Source organism: Balaenoptera physalus (genome assembly GCF_965194825.1).
Source record: "Balaenoptera physalus genome assembly, chromosome: 5".
Taxonomy (NCBI): domain Eukaryota; kingdom Metazoa; phylum Chordata; class Mammalia; order Artiodactyla; family Balaenopteridae; genus Balaenoptera; species Balaenoptera physalus.
In genome coordinates, this window is record NC_138884.1 from 112,518,681 (window position 1) to 112,538,326 (window position 19,646).

At 57.5% G+C, this 19,646-nt stretch overlaps 1 protein-coding gene across 1 annotated transcript in view; it reads left to right on the plus strand.

Moving 5' to 3' along the window:
- WDR1 (WD repeat domain 1) overlaps positions 1-16,751 on the plus strand; it is a 39,767-nt gene extending 23,016 nt beyond the window's left edge. The window contains exons 6-15 of the mRNA XM_082462033.1: positions 1,189-1,266; positions 1,767-1,847; positions 2,179-2,412; positions 5,579-5,666; positions 7,184-7,364; positions 8,099-8,186; positions 11,304-11,414; positions 12,542-12,715; positions 14,542-14,686; positions 16,376-16,751. Of these exons, the coding sequence (XP_082318159.1) occupies positions 1,189-1,266; positions 1,767-1,847; positions 2,179-2,412; positions 5,579-5,666; positions 7,184-7,364; positions 8,099-8,186; positions 11,304-11,414; positions 12,542-12,715; positions 14,542-14,686; positions 16,376-16,482 (1,287 nt within the window). The 3' untranslated portion in view covers positions 16,483-16,751. The remainder of the gene's footprint in view (positions 1-1,188; positions 1,267-1,766; positions 1,848-2,178; positions 2,413-5,578; positions 5,667-7,183; positions 7,365-8,098; positions 8,187-11,303; positions 11,415-12,541; positions 12,716-14,541; positions 14,687-16,375) is intronic.
- The last annotated feature ends 2,895 nt before the right edge of the window (positions 16,752-19,646 follow it).

Here is a 19,646-nt window from a genome sequence, read left to right on the forward strand (position 1 = left end):
ACCGTCAGAGGGCCTGAGAGATCCCAGTTTGGAAAGATCATTCCTTTTGATGCGTTGCGCACCTCCTGGGAAATGGCCATCCTCCAGCTCAGAACACAAACCTTAGAGCAGGAAAGCTCGGCCATAGGAGCAGGATAGGTGTACCCAAGAAACCAAGAAGGCAAAACAGGCCTTGGCCGTGGGGGGATAACCCAGGCTCTGCCTCCCTCTTCACGTGGTCTCCCTGTGTCTGCACCGAGTCCAAATCTCCCTCTTCCCATAGGGACACTGGTGGTGTTGGATCAGGGCTCACACTAAGGCCCTCATCTCACCTTGAGTATACCTATAAAGACCCTGTTTCCAATAAGGTCACATTGACGGGTACTGGGATGTCAACCTACCTATTCAGGACACAAGTCAACCCATAACGTTACACAGTCAAACACATGCAGTTCCTACCACCCCAGCAGCTCCTGTTTTAAAATTGTTGGTGGTTTACCTTGGTGGGTGCAGGTGATGCACTTTGAGTTGAATTGCTTTCCCTGCAGGTTGGGCGCCCATGGCTGCAGGGGCAGTTAACCCCGCGTACCTTTAGGAGAGTTGATAGCTAACGCTTCATGCGTGCTTGCAGGTGGGGTGGGAGAGCAGCCGGGCTTTGCATGGGTGGCTGGTGGGGTCTTCAGAGGATCATTTTCTGATGCAGACCCTTCTTGACTGAGGAAAGAATGAGTTCATTTACTTATTCAGGTAACAGAATTGCCCCTGGAGATCACGTCTCCTCAGTCACTCAGACTCTTGTTCCCACAAAGGTCATCACCACTGTCTAATTTCTTTAAAACCTCAGTTCGTTCAGCAAATGCCCACTGAGCACCTGCCGTGTGCTGGGCCCGGGCCAGGCCCTGGGGGCTCGGGGATGAGGCCTCACGGTCCCGGCCTCATAAGCATAAGGGTTCCGGCCTTGAGCCCCCTTCCAGGGCTGGAGGGTGGGTGGGGGGCGTTTCTGTCTGCGGAGCTCAGGGAGCACATCACAGCGGAGGGAGGCCGTCCAGGCAGAGATGCACCCGGCCATGGTGGGCGGGCTGGGACTCACGCTGAGCTCTAAAGTCTTCCGTGGACCGGCATCCCCACGCGTGGTAGTTGTGGACCGCATGGTGCATAGAGAGCTTTCCTGAACTGCCTGTCACCGGATAACTGTCCCACTTCCTGCAGGACCACAGCCGCTTCGTCAACTGTGTGCGGTTCTCTCCTGATGGGAACAGATTTGCCACAGCCGGGGCCGACGGTCAGGTGAGGGCTGGGGGTCCTGGAGGGAGGGGTTCGTCTCTCGGTCCTCTGCGATGGTTCAAAACAGGCAGACTTAGTAAAGCTGGTCTCGATGTACATGCAGCTCCCTCCTTCCCCCTCCTGGGATGCAGCTCAGTTAAGAGGCTCTGTCCTCAAAGCATGGTAGACCCGTCTCTCCATCTCTGTCCTTTTAAAGGAGCTCAAAACTCATCTATTTTTTAGATTCTTTTTTGTAAGAGCCACAGTCTTGATGCCACCCTCTTTTTTTTTTTTTTTAAAGTAGAGGGAAGGATTTTTTATTTATTTATTTTTGGCTGCGTTGGGTCTTCGTTTCGTGCGAGGGCTTTCTCTAGTTGCGGCAAGCGGGGGCCACTCTTCATCGCGGTGGATGCCACCCTCTTGATGGTGGAGCAGGGAGGAGTAGCAGGAGCTCATTTAGCGTGCTAACTGCTGGGCCTTCACACATGCACGCGTGATCCTCATCTATTTGTGTTTCCTGCAAGATCTACATCTATGACGGGAAGACGGGAGAGAAGGTGTGTGCACTGGGAGGAAGCAAGGCTCACGACGGCGGCATTTATGCTGTAAGTATGGGTCCGCGTTCACAACTTGGTCTGTGGTTGTGGTCAGGCCGTGTCTGCGTTTATTGTCATCTGTACACACGTGTTAAAGTTGGAAGCTTGAGATGAGGGGTTAGAAGTGGGGGCAGTGGCAGAGACCTTCAGGGTCACATGGGACACGGTGACGTGGCCTGGAGAGGCCAGTGGCCAGGATGTTCGTCCTGTCCTTGCCCTGGTGTGTCCCACCACCTTCTGGGCCGTCCTCCCTGCTCAGAAATGGGGGCTGTGGACAAGCTGCTGTCTGAGTCTCTTCCCCCTCGAATGCTTGACCCATGATCACCGTTTGTTTGAGTAGATCAGCTGGAGTCCCGATAGCACCCAGTTGCTTTCTGCTTCCGGAGACAAAACCTCTAAAATTTGGGACATCAATGTGAACTCTGTTGTCAACACGTTTACCATGGGCTCCAACGTTCTGGACCAGCAGCTGGGCTGCTTGTGGCAGAAGGACCACCTCCTCAGCATCTCCCTATCCGGCTACATCAATTACCTGGACAAAAACAACCCCAGCAAACCTCTGCGGGTCATCAAGGTACGGCCGGGCTGTGGAGCTGCTGTGTGTGCAGGGGCTGGCTGGAGGGGAGGTGGGCGTCCGGCCAGAGGTAGGGAAACTGCGGTGAGGTGAGGCCCAGTAGAATGGCAGGATGCTGGTTGTTTTGGGGATGTGAGTTTAGCAGAGGTGGGAGGCCAGATGCCACGTTCCCCTTGAGCTACTGTAAAGCTGGATGCTCGGGGCCTGGGGTTCAGGGCAGCAGCCCGCGCCCCTGCTGTCAGGGTTGTTTGTCTCGAGGGGATCAGCCTCCCCCGGTTAGGAGGCCACTGGCTGTGTCCGCTCGTGAGGCAGGACCAGGAAGATGCTGAAACCCAAGACGGGGCACGTCGTGGGGCATCACCGCAGACTTGGGTGGCCAGCAGGCCTTGGAGCTGGGCCTTGACAGTGTGCGGGGTTTGAACGTGGGAATGAGTGTGGGCAGGCACTTGTCGTCTGTGGTTGGAGCAGGGCAGGCATGAGGGAGTGGTGGGGAGTGGGAGGAAATGGACTTGGACAAGTCGGTGGAGCCCGAGGTGCAGAGGCCCCAGGTTTGGGCAGCAGGGAGTGATTGAGGGCTGGGAGGACCCCGTTCCTGCCTCCCGTCCTCGTCACCCAGGACGGCTCCCTCAAGGCTGGCTGATCACCAGGGTCTGCCCTGAGTGTCCCCTCCAGTGGGGACTGTTCCTTGCCCCTCCGTCAGCCCCGGAATTTTTGGCCTCAGGAAATCGCAGCCAGACGAGAAGCTCCTGTGTCCTGGGACCCTGCTTGGGCACTGCCCATTGCAGACCTGCTTCTGCTGGAGGGTGGGCTGCGGTGGGAACTCGGGGTCGGCCTCGCCTGATCTGTCACCCTGGATGAGCTGTGCCCTCAAGGGAGGGGTTTCCATAGCCCAGCTCCACGCTGCACCCCGTCCTGGCAGCTGAGCCTCCTGGGGCCAAACCCCAGGGCTTCCTCACACCCTGCTCGCTCAGCTGCTTCAGGGCTGTGCAGACAGGCTCTGGGAGACGGCTGGGCCCTGTGGGGTTGGTGTTGGCCAGCCTGGGACTGTTCCCCTCAGGCCCAGTGAGGGCCAGCTGCCCGGCCCTGCAGTGCTTTGTACATCCCATCCCACAGTCTCTGAGGTCACGGCCCTTGTGGACTCAGTGTACAGATGACCTTGCCCAAAGGAAGGGGCCAAGCCTGGCCGTCTGCCCCCTTAACCCTGTGTGAATAGCTCGCGAGGCCCAGGTGGGCTCGGTGCCTGCTGCATCCCATTCAGGTGGGGCGTTGCTGACGGGAAGGGCTGATCCAGAACAACAGCTGCTTCGGCCCTCAGTGCTGGCCCTGCACCCTCTGCTTCCACAGAGGTTTATCTGACTTGGCCCTGAGTATGGGGCCACTGGGGCCACTTGCTCCACAGGCTTCCAGCCCAGTGTGATGAGTGTAAAGTGAAGGTGTGTACATCCTGGCACAGAGCCCAGGGGAGCTGGGAGGGGTCCCCGACACAGTCACTTCTCTGGGCCTCCATGCAATGGGGAGAAATTGCTGGAGAGAGTCAGGCGTTCCTGTCTACCTACTTCCTCTGCCCAGAAGAGCAGCTTCCCGTGAGCCGCCCTGATGCTGGGCTCGGGTGGCTGTCCCAGGCATCGCCCCATGTCTGCTGGCGCCCTGGGAGTGATGGAGACCTGGGCCTGACTGCTCCTGCTGATGTCACTGTCGCCGACAGCACAGGCACTACCAGCCCGGCTCCTGTCCCCCGCCCCAGGTCAGCTCAGGAACCTCTTGGGCGTTTACAGTTGTCAGAGAAACCATCCCAGCCCTCCTGCCGCACGTATGTGAGTCCCGAGCAGTGTTTGGTGCTAATGTCGGGCTGTGAGTTGAGCCCAAGAACAAGCTGGAGTTAGAAGAAACTAGTTGGAATAGCGGTTCTCAGTCCCGGCGCACGTTCAGATCACCAAAAAGGGCTTGATGCCTCTGTACGGGCCCAGTGGGTGCGGTCAGAGACCAAGATCATAGGGATGGCTCTTAGGTGCCGGTACTTTTAAGACGCACCCAGGTGACCCTGCGGCTCAAGCTTGAAGGTGCATCAATCACCTGAGCCAATCAGCTTGTTAGAACATGGTAGGTGGGCGGCACCCCGGCGCTCCGAGGGTTCATCTGTGGGACGCGGGAGAGCTCCATTTCTCACAAGTTCCCGGCGAGGCTGCTGCCCTAGGCGGGGGGGGCGTGCACAAGTCGCCAGGCGTCTTGTTGAGCGCAGGTTCTCAGTCTCCAGGCTGCGTGGGGCGACACTCCCGGTGAGGCCAGCACTGGTCTGAGGACCATGCTTTTAAGTAGCAGGGCCAGTGGGTTGCTGCCCTGTGGAAAGGACTCAGGGTCTGTGCACTGGTTCTCCCGTCTCTGAGAACTGTGTGTACCTTTCTCTGAAGATACACACCACACCGTGGCAGCAGTCAGCAAAGGTCAGAGGGACCCGCCTGCCTCTGGTGAGGGGAAAGAACTATGATTAGACCAAACCTCCAGGTTGTTCCCATCCAAGGAGCAGTTACAGGGGAGCTTAAGTGCCTTTCTTGAAGCAGACAACTGGTTGTAGATGAGTGATCTGAGCCCACCATGTTGCCGGTCGGGGAAATTGTGGGGTCCCAGCCCTGGGACAGCCTGGGGGGGAAGGGGAGAGCTGGGAAAGAAGAAACCTCACGAGCCAGGGGCTGGAGCCGGAACCGCAAGCTGTGCTTCTGGGTAGAGGACGAACCATTAGCAGCACCCGGGACCCCCTGGGCCTCCGAGTGGCCTGGGGGTCCCCCTGCCTAATTGTGCACGGGTTGGTCCCTCCCAAGACTACTCCCGGTACTGTGCTTTCCCCCCGGGTAGGGGCTCACCCTCTGTGGCCGTTTCCTCCTTGTGTGGGAAGGGAGGGTAGCTGGGTCCGTCTGCACAGACCTGGCGCGCTGTTTGGGCTTCCACTAGACTCCCGTCCTCCACCCAGGTCGGGTTAAGTGCCTCGGTGGGGAGGGCTTGAAGGGTTTGTCAGGTGGTCGCTCAGCTTGGGGCTGTTTCGGGCCCACCGGGGCTGCGGCGTTGAGGGCTCTGCCTCCCCTCGCAGGGGCTTAGCCGGCGGAGAGCATTTGACAAGCCCAGGCAGGACGGCAAGTCCTGAGCACCCCCCACCCCGCCTGTCCCTCCACAGGGCCACAGCAAATCTATCCAGTGCCTGGCGGTGCATAAGAACGGCGGCAAGTCTTACATCTACTCTGGGAGCCACGACGGACACATTAATATCCTTTGACTCACAGCGCTGGCTCGGGGGCCCCTGGCAGGAGAGTCGGGAGTTTCCTGTTCCCACGGTGCCAGAGGCGAGGCCAGCCGGCTGGCAGCGGCAGGGCTCCTCTGACTGGTCTTGGCTGCTGGGAGGTGCCGTGTCCGTACTCGGGGCCTCCAGCTCCAGGCCACGGCCTTGACCTGATGGGTCACGTTGTGCGGCCTTGAATGGTTGCTGAACCTCCCTGAACTTGAGCTGCTTCTCTCCGTTTGTGACCTGGTGCCGGCCTCGTCCCTGTCACGAGCAGCAGCAGAAAACATGTGTTAGAATCCAAAGGGACCCAGAGCCTTTGGGGAGAGTCCCCTTATTTTAAAAATGGGGAGAGTGTAGCTCGGATGCCTCAAGTGCCTTCCCCAACGTTGCACCGCTTGGCGACGGCTGAGCTGGGCGGGAACCGAACCCCCGCTCCCCGGCGAGGGGCTTTGCACTCCCTCTGAGACGTTCCCGGAAGCCCTTCCAACCTCCTCCTCCCAGGATGGCAAGCGTGGGAGGCGTCGTATGAGGGGCCCGCCCCGGTGCGTGTGTCGTGGCCGCGAGAGAGGCCTGCCCTCGTGCAGCCTGGCTCCTGGTCCGTGGCTGCCCTGCCCCCTGGAGGGGCTGTTCCAGACCCCCTGCTTCTCCCACCTCCGCAGACCCGCCTGGTCTGTAGGGTTCCCTCCCTTGGAAGGTCTCCCTCAGCCCCGAGGGAGGAGGGCAGAGAAGTCACCCTCCACCCCGTCATACATGAGGAGATGGTACAGCGGAGGGTGTTGCCCAGCGTCCCCCCTTCTGGAACCGCTCCTTCCTCCCCACTCATGCCCAACCCCGATGTCCACGCGCCGTGACGTTAACCTCCTGCGGTATCGATGGCTGGCGCTCCCTTCACAAGACCATGTCAGGCGTGGAATATACACGCAGCTTCCTGAGGGAACAGTCTTCGGTGCAAATGAGACTCTCTCATTTGTTGATGTAAAAAGAGAATCTCGTAACTTCGGACACCTCACACCTGAGCCCCTCGAGCTGAGAGTCCACACGCTGGCCCCGCCCAGGTGGGTCAGCCCCAGGGCCATTTACCTGGTGGCACCTAGGTGGCCATCGGCTGAGCCACGGGGCCCAGCCAGCCTCCTGCTGAGGGCCGTGGGCTGGACAGCAGGCTAGAAAGAGCCGGGGGAGGGGGGCTGTGTTTTGGCCCAGTTACGCAGGGTCCCAGGGAAAGGTAGCTTCCTTCTGAGCCCGCTCTCGGAGGCAGGCGCTGTGCCGTTCCACTGTTACAGGGCCGCGCAGTCCCGTGATCTGCCGGGTGCGTGTTCTGAAGACGGGCGGACTGTGTCTCACTGGGCGTGTGGGGTTGTAAATGGCCTACAGGCCCTCTGCCCAGAACGTCTGCTCCCTGAAATTCGGAGTTGGACGTGCACAAGGAGTCCCCCTGAGGCCTGGGACGAGGGCCTGGCTGCAGCCGCCCCGGGGGGGCACGCGCTGCGTCCCGGACGTCAGGCTTTTCCTTAACCCCTGCTCCACATTACTGGGATTCAGAGACGGGGGAGAACGACTCCTTCGCCGGGAAGGGCCACACGAACCAGGTGTCCAGGATGACCGTGGACGAGTGCGGGCAGCTGGTGAGCTGCAGCATGGACGACACGGTGCGGTACACCAACCTCACGCTGCGGGACTACAGGTGAGAGCTGCCCGGGGCCGGTCCGCGCCCCTCCTGAGCACGTCCCTGGTGAAGCCCTCCGCGGGGCCGGGCTGCTGCCCTGAGCCTCGGCTGATGAGAGGACCCGGAGCAGAGCCACGGCCCGGTCACCCGGTCACAGGGGCCCATTCACTGAGCCTTGGGGACGCCACACTTGCCAGTTACGTGGAATTTTTCTCAATTTACCGTTTTCAAGAAGTTTTTTGCGTGTGCAACTTTTTCTAGTTTGTGTTTTCATAGTTTTAACCAAAAGTAAAGGTGACACAATTTTCACCCATTAAAAGTACCAGGTTTTTTTTATTTTAATTGCCCTGCAGAGGAGACTGGTTATGACTGTGGGCGGGTGGGGTCAGAGCTCAGTTTTGTCTATACCCGGGGAATGCCGGGGTCTCTAACTGGTGGATGTGGGCAGAAGCCAGGACAGGGCAGCTATGGGGGCGGCACTTGGCACAGATGCGTAGGAACAGGAAGTGATCCCTTCACTTCCTCTCGCCACCCCCTTCCCCTCGTCCCAGCCCCCATCATGACTCCTCATCTCTCTCCCAGAGGCTGAGAGTCTTCCTTACCCCCTCCTGTGTTTTAGCAAAGGCTCGTGCAGTAGAGATCAAGGTGGAATTTCCTTGAGTCACCCGAGTGCTGTGGCTCTGCAGTGAGTGTGTATTTACACCCGCCCTGTGCCCCTGGAGACTGAAATAACCACTTCCTCCTCTCCACAGCGGACAGGGAGTCGTGAAACTGGACATCCAGCCGAAGTGCGTGGCTGTCGGCCCCGGGGGCTACACCGTGGTCGTGTGCATCGGTCAGGTACGGCTCCCACCCGGGCTTGGTTCAGGCTGACGCTGCGCAGCGTCTGGTCCCCACGTCCCCTCTCACACGCGTTCAACCCCGTTTCTACTGGGCCCCGTTGGCATGTGCTGAGGGCTTCCCACGTGCTCACTGGATCCTCGGGAGGCCTATCAGGCATGGCGCCATCCCCACCTTACGGTGAGGAAACCGAGGCACAGAGAGTAAGTTGCCCAAAGTCTGCGTCTGGCAAAGGGCCGAGCTGGGATTTGAACCTGGGCAGCCTGGTGAGAGCCTGCACTCGAGGGTCACACGCCCTGCACATCCCTCGCCCGTGAGGCCCACGAGAGGCACGGCCCAGGCAGCTCTGTCCATTCACATTCGAATCCCAGCCCTGCAGCCTTGGGGTGGTGTGGCTTCAGGCATTTTCCTCACCCTCTCTGAGCTTTAGTTTTCTCATCCCTTGCAGCTCACAGGGAGGATTATGAGGAAGTATGTGTCGGGCTCCTTGTACCATCTCCATGAGCGAGGAGGCTGATAGTGACCATGACTCCCTGAGGCCACGTGATGGGGGGTGGCGTGGAGGGCGGCTCCTCAGCACAGTGGGGTCTGGCGTTCAGCCCCGCAGCCTGGGTTCTCATTCAAGGCGGTAAGGTCTCTACACGCCGTCTCCTGGAATTTCTGGAACGAAGCACCCTTGACTGAGACCCAAGCCTGACCCACTTTATCCAGGATCTCGCTCTGCAGCAGACTCCATCTGTCAGCGGGCTGGGCATCCCAGCGTGCAGATCAGAGGAGGCAGGTGTGACGGAGCCCCCGCCCACTGGCACAAGTGACAGACCCACCGCCGAAAGCTGTCGTTCAGATCCGCCACCCCTCCTCCGTTCTGGGAGCTTCAGTGCTTTGGGGAGAGTGGATTCCTGTGTGTCCCAGATAACACGAACCTCCTATCAAGCAGTTATTGCAGACAGCCTGGGTAGTCAGCAGGGGCGCAAGAGGAATCCAGGGCTGTGAGCGCCTTAGCAAGTGGGGGAAAGACTGGACGAGGACCTTCTAGAAGGACGGGCGGGAAGGCTGCCGCTCCGTGGAGGGGGCTCCCCCAGCCTCGTGTCTGAGCACCTGGCCTGTAGGTGAGAGGTGAGACCTTGGGCTCTGCAGGCCTGGCTCGGCCTCCCCAACTGGCCTCAGATTCCTTTCTGGAGCTGCGGTCGTGACAGGCTGTGTCCTCTGAGGCTCACGCTGGGCTCACGTGGGGAAGTTCAGGGAAGAGCCGCCTGGGGCTCTGCTCGGGAGGGGCAGGCGAGTGCAGGGTCCAACCCCCAGGTTCCAAGGAGTCCAGGGCCCACGGGATCCGGTGTGACGACTGTCCTGTGATGTGCTCTCTCTGCCCTGGTTCTCTAGGGCATCCTGACCCGAGCTCCCTGTGGCTGGCCATAGGGTCCGCAGAATGTCCTGGAGGGGCCCGCGATTTTAGGTCAGGGGACAGCCACGTTCAAGTGTTGCCTCTGAGGCAGATTTGGGCCAGTGCCCTCAGCCTTTCCCTGTCAGGGGTAGGTGGGCAAGTGCGCTCCCGGAGTCGGGCAGATGATGCAGGTGAATGTTGCTCAAGGTGCGTTTTCTGTAGCAAGTTTTAGGGAGGGTGCTGCCGCCCATCCGCCTGGTGCCTCTTTGCCTCCCCTACCCGACAGCACAGCCCGCAACGCACCCCGAGGGTGGGGAGGGTCTTTGCCTCCCCTACCCGACAGCACAGCCCGCAACGCACCCCGAGGGCGGGGAGGGTCTTTGCCTCCCCTACCCGACAGCACAGCCCGAAACGAACCCCAAGGGCGGGGAGGGGCCTGCTTGCCCTTGGGACAGCTGGTGGCTTGAGCAGGGATGCGATGGGGTGAAGCCAGAGCTGTCACAGAGAGAGGCTACCCTGTTGGGGACGGTCCAGTGAATTAGAACCAGGAGGGGGTAGCGAGGGGTGAGAGGGGGTGAGGACGGTGGAGGGTCACCGTGCCAGGCGGCCTTGGGCTGTGCGCCAGAGGGCGGAAGGCACACTGGCTGCCAGGGCGGGGCTTTGGGACCCCATGGCCCTGAGAGCTGCGGGGCTTGCATCTCATTTGCTCCTATACACTGGGAGGTGACCCTGCCATCCCAGGGACACACCGCGCTTAGCAAGGCGCGTGGCTCCCACACGGTGGGCTGTAGCTGCTGTTTTTGTTTGCCTTTGCTAGGCACGGTGTTTGTTCTGAGCCCTGAATTCCGTCTCCATGACGTCTAGGCACTGCTGGGTTCTTACCCCTGGGAGGCCAAGGCTCAGATCAGTTCATGAGCCGGTGTGTGTGACCCATCCCATCCCCGCCACCCCGCCAACCCCCAGCGGCAGGGGGCTGAGCCGGGCCACCAGGGCACCTCAGTGGGGCCTGCACACCCGGGAGCTCAGCCCCGTCCACGGACCGTGTGCTGCCCTGTCAAGTAGGAAGGAGCCAAGGCAGGTGCTGGCTGGGAGGGGGTGAGGGGGCAGTGCGCTGGGTGCCTCCAGGCCACTTCACCGTGAGCCGTCTGTCCTGTCCTCCCTTCCCTGCCGGGGCTGAGGGCTAGCGGAGAGGCTCGCAGTGCTGTTGCCTACCTGCTGTAGTCAGCACCTGGGGTTCCAGTTCCCTCCCAGCCGGTGGGGCGCCAGCCCTGTGTCCCCGGGCTGCGGGGACTCACGCACTGACATCATCAGTTTTTTCACACACCACGGGTCAGGGTCGCAAAGTGTGTTTTTTGGACCCAAGAAGCCAGAACTTGGAAGTCTAGCCTGTCCTGTTCATTTCCAGTGCCAGCTTATAGCTTCGCCACTTCCGAGGGCTGCGTCCTCTTGAACCCGTGAGAACTCGGCTCAGCAAAGATCATTTATTGCACTCCATGTAGAGTTGGAGGAACTAAAGTTCAGGTGTCAGATGGCTTTCGACGAAGCCCGTGCGGGTGGCGGTAACAGCACCATTCATATTGACAGATGAGGGAGAAACACCACAGGGCCGGGGCCGGTCCCGCTTAGTGTGGCTGGAGCCTCGGCCTGGCCCCCAAAAGGTTGAAGATGGAGCCCAGCCTGGGCCTGGGCCGTGTGTCCCGGGGCCTCTCTCTAACGGCTGCCTGTGTGTTTCCCAGATCGTCCTGCTGAAGGATCAGAGGAAGTGCTTCAGCATCGACAGCCCCGGCTATGAGCCCGAGGTAGTGGCTGTGCACCCGGGCGGCGAGACGGTGGCCATCGGGGGTGCGGTAAGGCCCTGTCCCCACGCCCTCCGCCCGGGGGTGTGTGGCCGCGCTGGGGGCGCCGTGAGCTGTGTGGGTGCCGGGCTGCCTCAGGGCAGGAGGGATGGCGGCGGGAACCAGTTGGGGTGCCTCCTGCCGCCCAAGTGAGAGCCTCCCTGGGCTGCCCTGCGAGGCCACCCTCCCCCCAGGCTGCCAGCCCCTGGTGACACAGCAGCCTCCTGGGAGACCAAGGGTCCCGGGCAGTGAGGCAGGCTCTGCTGGGGTGCGGGCGCAGGGCAGGGATGCCTCGGCCTGGGGAGCTCGTGGATGCAGCACGTGGAAAAGGAGTTGCGTCCCGAGCCGGGCTCGCTGGGCTCGGGGAGGCGACAGGAGATTCTTCACACCCGTGAGGTGGAGTGCCAGCCTGAGGGTTTCAGTTCCCCTTGAGTGTGACTCCCTGTTGCCCGCCTCCTGGCGGCTCCTCTGTCCCCTGCTCTTTCCCCTCATTCCTGGCCCCTGAGGAGAGGTGCCTGGACCCTACGAGGATGGGGAGTTTGCTAGGAGCCAGGCTCAACAGAGCAGGGAGAGGAGCCTGGTGCCTGAGGGCACCTGCCGGGTGTGGGGTACAGCGCACGGGGCAGATGGCTCCGGCCGAGGACAGTCAGGGCAGGTGAGGGGCGCTTGTTGGAGAGCTAACTCGTGTACAGGTGCTTCTCAGAGCTTGGCCTGTGGACGCCTGCGCTGGAACTTGAGTTTTTGTGGAAAAGGCAGACTCATGAGCCCCCAACACGCAGAATCACAATTGGGGGGTTCTGCGTTTTAATGTAATTTTAATGTAATAATTAAACTTATTTTAATGTAACTGCCCACTGTGCTTGTGCAACCACGAGAGCTGCTGCAGGGTTGTAGGAGTTGCCCTCTGGTGCCAGGGGGGCAAAGGAGCAGCTCTCCTGGCACAGGAGCCAGCACGTGGGCAGGTGGCCGAGCCGGGGCAGCGGTTAGGAGGAAAGGCGCTGCTTCTTACTGATGCCCTGGCGCCTCCCTCCAAAAAGAAGGGCGTTGGGGGAGTGTGTGTGTGTGTGTGTGCGTGCGCACGCGCGTGCACGCACCCACGTGTCAGGGGAGTGACCCACTGCCCCTCTGTCCTCCCACAGGATGGGAACGTCCGCCTATACTCCATCCTGGGCACCACGCTGAAGGACGAGGGCAAGCTCCTGGAGGCCAAGGGCCCTGTGACGGACCTGGCGTATTCCCACGACGGCGCCTTCCTCGCCGTGTGCGACGCCAGCAAAGTGGTCACGGTCTTCAGCATCGCTGACGGCTACTCGGTGAGTGGGCAGGCCCCCTCCCTGTCTCCACGCTGGGCAGCGCAGACGGCTGGAGGGGGCCGTGGCCTCTCTCCCCTGTCGTCACCGACCGGGCGGGCGCACAGGACATGTGGCTTCGTTGCTCCTAGAGCGTGAATGACGTGGGAAAAGGAGACTTTCCCTGCTGTCCAGCAGTTTGTGGGCCCGAGACAGAACAGCTACCAAAAAGGTTAGGGGCCTGGGCGGCAGCAAGGCTGCTGTGAAATCGGGCTGGTTGGTTCACCTGGGTGGCCTGGTTCAGTGACTTCTGGAACCTTATTTTTCTCCTCCGTCAAAAGGCGTAGGCTAGATTTTTTTTTTTTTTCCTTGAATCTCATTGCTGCTTAAAGTCCTATAAAGTGTGAGCGCTGGTCATCCAGATGTGGCCTTGCACTCGGGGGCGGGGGGGGGTTCCCTAGCGGTGGATGGGTGAGAGAGGGGACCCGGTTGCCGAGGCCCTGGAAGCTCATCCCGCTCTGAGCAGGACAGCCAAGGGCACTGTCGTGTGAGGTGTGAGAGTGCCCATGGGTCACCAGCCAACCCTGCTGGGCAGTGTTAGTCTCATTTCACAAACAAGACTGCACTCTGGAGGGATTCGGTCACCCGCTGGGTGTGACTGGACCACAGGGCACGGGGCAGATGGAGTTGCCTCCAGTCCCTCCCATGGAGTCAGCCTGGCCCCCTCCCCACAACCTCCAACACTTAGGACAGTTTTGAAATCTACAGCAGAGTCAAAAGAATTTACCACCTGGATTCTACCGTTACCATTTTACTATGTCACGTTATCCGTCTAGTAATCTAATTTTTTAGTGCATTTAAAGTAAATTACAGGTATCTGTATAATATATCAGCCTACGTATTATTAACTAGAGCTCAGTAGTTTTATCTTCGGCTGTAAAATTTACATATAATGAGGGATGAGTGGGAACGTTAAGTATACACCAGCGCTGTGTGTATGCCTGCACCTGCACATACGCCCACACCTCCATCAACATAAAGAACATTTCACGTCCCAGGAGGTTCCCTTCCACCTCAGTATCACATTTATCAGATTCTGCATTTATCACACTTTAAGCGATTTCATTTGCATATAGCAAGCCTCGTTTACAGCATGCTAAGTAATCTGCAGAGTAGAATCAACAAAAGATGGAAGAGGCAACCTTGAAGAAGAAAATCATGGTTAATGTAGGGATTAAGAACAAGATGGAATGCTCTGAAGTAAAAGCGTTCCTAAAGCTTTAGTAGAAAGCGTTATTTTTGGTCATGTCGCCCCCCCCCTGGGTAAGACAGTGGCTCGAGGCTGGGACATGCGGTAGACACATGCTCCTGTAGACATGTCTGCCTGCCTGCAGGCCACACCCACCCCACCCAGGCTCCAGGGTGAGGGCGCGTGTCTGGGCAGCCCCCTCCTCCGTCCGCACATGCACAGAGCTCTGTCCACACCAGGCAAGACCCTCTCGCACCTCCTATTCTTGTACTTCTCTCTGTCCCCTCCCTAAGCTGAGAGCTCTGTGCAGGCAAATGGGCACATCTGGCCCATGTGATAGATGCTATGAGGGCAGCCCTGGAGTTCCGGGTCCTGGGGGGTATGGTGGCTACTGTTTGATCTTGGGCTGCCCCTTTCTGTGCCTTCAAGCAGTGGGCACCCTGGGGTAGTTACAAGGAGTCAGTGAGTTGGTGAGAGTTTCAGAAGCCAGGCATAGAGAAAGCGTTTCATGAGCACTGGCCCTCGTGAAGGTTAGGTGACATGATGCCCACTCACTCTGGCCTGAACCCTGACCTACCACCTATTTTTAATCTGCATCCAGGAGAACAACGTTTTCTATGGACACCACGCAAAGATCGTCTGCCTGGCCTGGTCTCCAGACAACGAGCACTTCGCCTCGGGCGGCATGGACATGATGGTGTATGTGTGGACCCTAAGCGACCCTGAGACCAGGGTCAAGATCCAAGGTGATTCACGCACCCTCCTCGGCTCCCCAGGCAGCTCTGGAGAGGTGTCCCCAGGGCTCAAGGGTCCCTTGTGTGCGTCAGGGAGGTGGCCTCATGGAGGCCTGGCGCTCCAGCAAACATCAGCTCTGCTGGTCTGGGCAGAGGACGCCCGTGTGCCTAGCGTGAAAGCAGGTGGTCTCAGTACCTGGGACACACACTGAGTAAAAAAGGGTTTTCCTGGCATCTCCTTTGTCTTAGTCTGTTCGGGCCTCTGTCACAAAATACCCCAGACTAGGCAGCTTCTAAAGCACAGAAGTCTACTGTTCACAGTTGCGGAGGCTGAAGTCGAGGATTGGGTGTCATCTCGGCCGGGAAAGGGTCCTCTTCCGGGTCACAGACTTCTCACCAAGTGTCCTCACGTGGTGGGAGGGGCCTCTTGTATAAGAGCGCTCGTGCCACTTGTGACCTAGGCTCCTCCCGAAGGCCCCACCTCCTACACCACCGCCTTGGACGTTAGATTTCTAATTTAGGAATTCTGAGGAGACACAGACATTCAGACTGTAATACCTGCTTTCTCCCACCCACCCCACCCCCCTTCAGTATAAACTCATAACTGGGTTCTCACTCTAGGACAGTAGTGTCCAATAGAAGTATAACAAGAACCACACGTGGACTTGACATTTTCCTAGCAGCCACATTTAAAACAGAAACAGGTGAAATTATTAATAGTAAATTTTATTTAACCCAACATATTTCCACATGTGGCAGTAGCTCACTTCAGGGGCACTGTAGTCACATGTGGCTCGTGGCCCTGGGGGGAACCCTACCCATCCAGGGTGGATCTCAGATCTCCTGTTCCTGTGTCACCACCTCACATGGGCTCTGGTCCCTTTCCATCCATTCTTTACCTGGCAGGCAGCCTTTTGTCTTGAATGTAAGTGGGATCCTTTCCTACTCAAAAATTGTTCTGTGTCAACCCCACAGAGCTTTTTACCATGCCCAGCAGGGAGAGGGAGGGGACCAGCAAGCTGACCCCAAGTGGGTGGGTAGGCGGTTGGTCCAGGACGGAGGCAGGGACAGAGCAGACTCAGATGGGCCATCCTGGTCTCCACAGAAAGCAGCAGTTTTGTAGTAAGACTCGAGCAAGTTCAAGAGGCAGCAAGAGCTCGCAGGGTAGAGGGTGGAAAGTCCAGTCCTTGTCTGGGCCGTGGGGTCACAGGTCACTGGATGTGCATTGGCCTGAGGTCGGGCTGTTGTGTGCACGGGTACCCCAGCCTTGTGTTTCTCAACGTTTTATTCCTCATGTCCCCATTTTAACACCACAGATATACTGTGCACTGTTTGTGCATTGTCTGTATATTGTTGCTTTATGCATAGAAAGACTTGTTCACTCCCCTGGGGGGAGGGGCAGTTTTGCCTCCAAGGGCCGTTTGTGGTCGTCAGGACTGCGCTGGCGCCTGGGAGCTGCAGCCAGGATCTCTGCTGATCAGGGAGTGTCAGTGGTGGGGGGCTGAGAACACCTGCTTCCCCTCCCATTACCCAGACGCTCCCCACTGAGAAGAGGAAAGGGGTCTGGTTGACCAGGATCCTGTTGGGTTTCTCAGTGGGCCTGTGGGTGATCTCGGCCCGGGCTTCCCATCTTCTGGTCTGAGGTACCTGTGGGAGCAGAGCTCCTGGGTTTGGCTCAAAAAGCATGTTCTTTCTCCCCAGATGCGCACCGGCTCCACCACGTGAGCAGCCTGGCCTGGCTGGACGAGCACACGCTGGTCACGACCTCCCATGACGCCTCTGTCAAAGAGTGGACAATCGCCTACTGAGGAGCCCTCCTTGGACCGACCGAATCAGGGACTTGGGTTGAACGCAGCTCCACAGTCACTTCTCTCTGTGTCCCGCCCTCGCCCTGCGCCTGCCCCGCCCCTGGGGGAGGGGCCTCACCTGGTGCCCGCCCTCGGCCCCGCCCCCCGGGGAGGACCCTGCCTCCTCCCCGCCTGCCCGCCTGCTCGCAGGGTGATCCTGTCTGTACAAGTCCTTCTGAAAGCTTTAGACGGTGACAGTTTGCACATGGAAAATAAAGTGAGCACTTCAACCACGTGTGGCGCGTGACTCAAACCCACCGCCTGCCCGCGCAGAACATTCCAGAGGCAGAGCCTCCAAAGCACACAGACCCGCCTGTGGTTCCGGGAGGTTGCATCCCCTCCCACTCCCCACCTGCGGGTCCTTCCTGGCTGGCAGGGCGGATGCTGGAGAGCAGGTGGCGCTCGTTCCGGGCCAGTGGGCGCACATGGAACCCGTGTTGCACTGTCAGTTTCTGTGCTTGATTTTGAGAATGGAATCGGGATTTTTTATTTTATTTTATTTTTTTTATGTATCTTAACTGATGTCTCTCAGTGTTTACGGCGCTGCCTCCAGGCTTTTAGATCCCTCGTTAGCAGGACGGGGAGGCATTCCTGGTCACCGGTTCACTCTCGTGCTTTGATGTTTTCCTGTCTTTCTATCCCCCTCTGTTCCCAAGAGCAAAGATTAATTTAAAGGCAAAGATGGAGTCACTGTAAACTAACCTGTCCTCATTTACACCTTCCTTTTCTTTTCCAGTGCAGAAATTAAAATAAGTATAAAGCACGGTGATTTGGAGTTTCTTTGCGAATGTCGGAATCACTGGTAAAATGCTGGCTGAGAGCAGCCCCTCCCCTTGCACTTGTGAAAACACTTTGAGCGCTTTAAGAGTTTAGATGGAGAAATAATTAAATACCTTTTCTCTTCATTGTGGGTCGCTGACTGTGTGACGGGGACACGTGGGGGCAGGGGACTGGGCAGCTGCTTGGAACCCCATGGCTTGGGTATCTCACCAGCCTGCAGCCTCAGGGGATGGTTCGGGAAGGCATGGGACCTAGGGACCCTCTCCCATCCTGATTCCCCAATCACTGTGTGACCTGGGCCATCTCACTTCTCTGCGCCTAAATTTGTTTGTGAACTGAAAGCACTGGACCAGGTGAGATTGATCCATCCTGCCTGATTCTCAAGTCCTGTGGCAGTTAGTGACTTTTCTGGTACTGCCTTCAAAAATAAGGAATAGTATGCATTCCGATGTTGAAAAAAACTAAATTCCCAAGCATTCAAATTAATAATGGTAAGACTATCTTATTCTTGGCTAGAAAGATAGCATCATAAAGATGTCTGTAAATTTGCAGTTCCGATAAAAATTTTCCCCCTTCTGTTCTCTTACTGCCTCTACAATTCATAAATAAAAAGAAGCTAAAAATGGAAAAGAGAAGTTGGGGCCACCACAGGACACAAAGTACAGGACTGTGCTTTGTGTCCTGTGTGTGTTTGGACTGAGGCCAGGTACCTTTCACATCAGTGGGGAAATAACTATTCAATAAACTGGAGAAAACTGGGTAACAATCTGAAAAAGTAGGATTACTTGTTTTGTCCTTACACCAGATGCAAGATCTAAAAGTAGATCCAAGTTTTGAAATTTAAATCATGGAGTTTAAGAGTGCTGGAAGAAAACATGCAACCTTGTATAGTCACACAAACCTGAGTGTTTCTAAAAATGGTCAAGGAGAAAATATTGGTACATTTGACCTTTTTTTTTAAATTTACTTATTTTTGGCTGCACTGGGTCTTCGTTGTTGCGTGCAGGCCTTCTCTAGTTGCAGCAAGCGGGGCTACTCTTCATTGCTGTGCACAGGCTTCTCATTGCGGTGGCTTCTCTTGTTGTGGAGCACGGGCTCTAGGCGCGCGGGCTTCAGTAGTTGTGGCATGTGGACTCTAGAGCACAGGCTCAGTAGTTGTGGTGCACGGGCTTAGCTGCTCCGCAGCACGTGGGATCTTCCCGGACCAGGGATCGAACCCGTGTCCCCTGCATTGGCAGGTGGATTCTTAACCACTGTGCCACCAGGGAAGTCCCTGGCTTTAAATCTACATTGAAGGGGGGTGGGGGGGAAACACCATAAAATGTTAAAATATGGCAAATGACACCAATATCTTCAACACATGCCAGACAAAAGGAAACGTAAGTATGTTTGATGCTTGGTGTAATTTTTTAAATGGGAATTATATGTTTACACATGGGAAAATTTTCCAAATATATGACCAGAAACTGTCAGAATAATGCATATAGACTGACCACAGTTATGAAAAAGACACCAGGATCAGAATTTAAAACAATGTTGGGTGTCAGAGGCCCATGGGAAGGGGTGAGGGTACTCACCAGCCAGCCCTAGGGCCACCTCCCTCCCTCAGTCCCTTCACTCATAGAACTAGAGTTTTTTACAGCAGAGCTTGAGTACACCCAACACGCCACTCATTTCAAGGAGGGAGGCATTTGTACTCAAAAACCTTAACAAGAAAACAATGTGGAAATAAGCCACTTCTCTATCTTTGGAGAGAGAACGTAGCCTTTGTGAGCTAACAGTTTGCTGGTGATCTGTGCTCACAGCCCAAGCCCCAGGTCACATTCCCTGTTTGGGGAGTGGGGGGCAGGAAAGCTGCACCCACAGGGGTGACCCAGCCGGGACCTGCCCTCGGGGCTCCACACAAGGCAGGGGTGATAGCTTTGTGCACCGGTGTCATTTCCTCACTGGTGCAGGCCAGCTCTGGTAGTCTGGGAGAGTTACGAGGATCCCAGGACCTTGCCAAGCTGCCTGGAACGGTGCTTGATCTGAAATCGATCAGCAATGCCTGGCAAGGACCCACACCTGGAGGGCGCGGCACACATCTATCCTGCTCAGTTTGCCAGCTCAGGGCTGAGCACAGACTTGTACTTGCCCTAGAGAGGCAATGTGGGGAGAAAGCTGAACTAAGTCAGCGATCTAGGATTCTGTCCCAGCTCTGCCACTTTATGGTGTGACCTCGGGGCAAGTCACCGTCCTCTCCAAGCCTTCCTCTTTGTTGGTAAGATGAAGTTCAACTAGAAGAATGTTGACTCCTATGGGCCTCTTTGGGAGCACTGCCTTTCTTAAACAACCATGCAGATAAC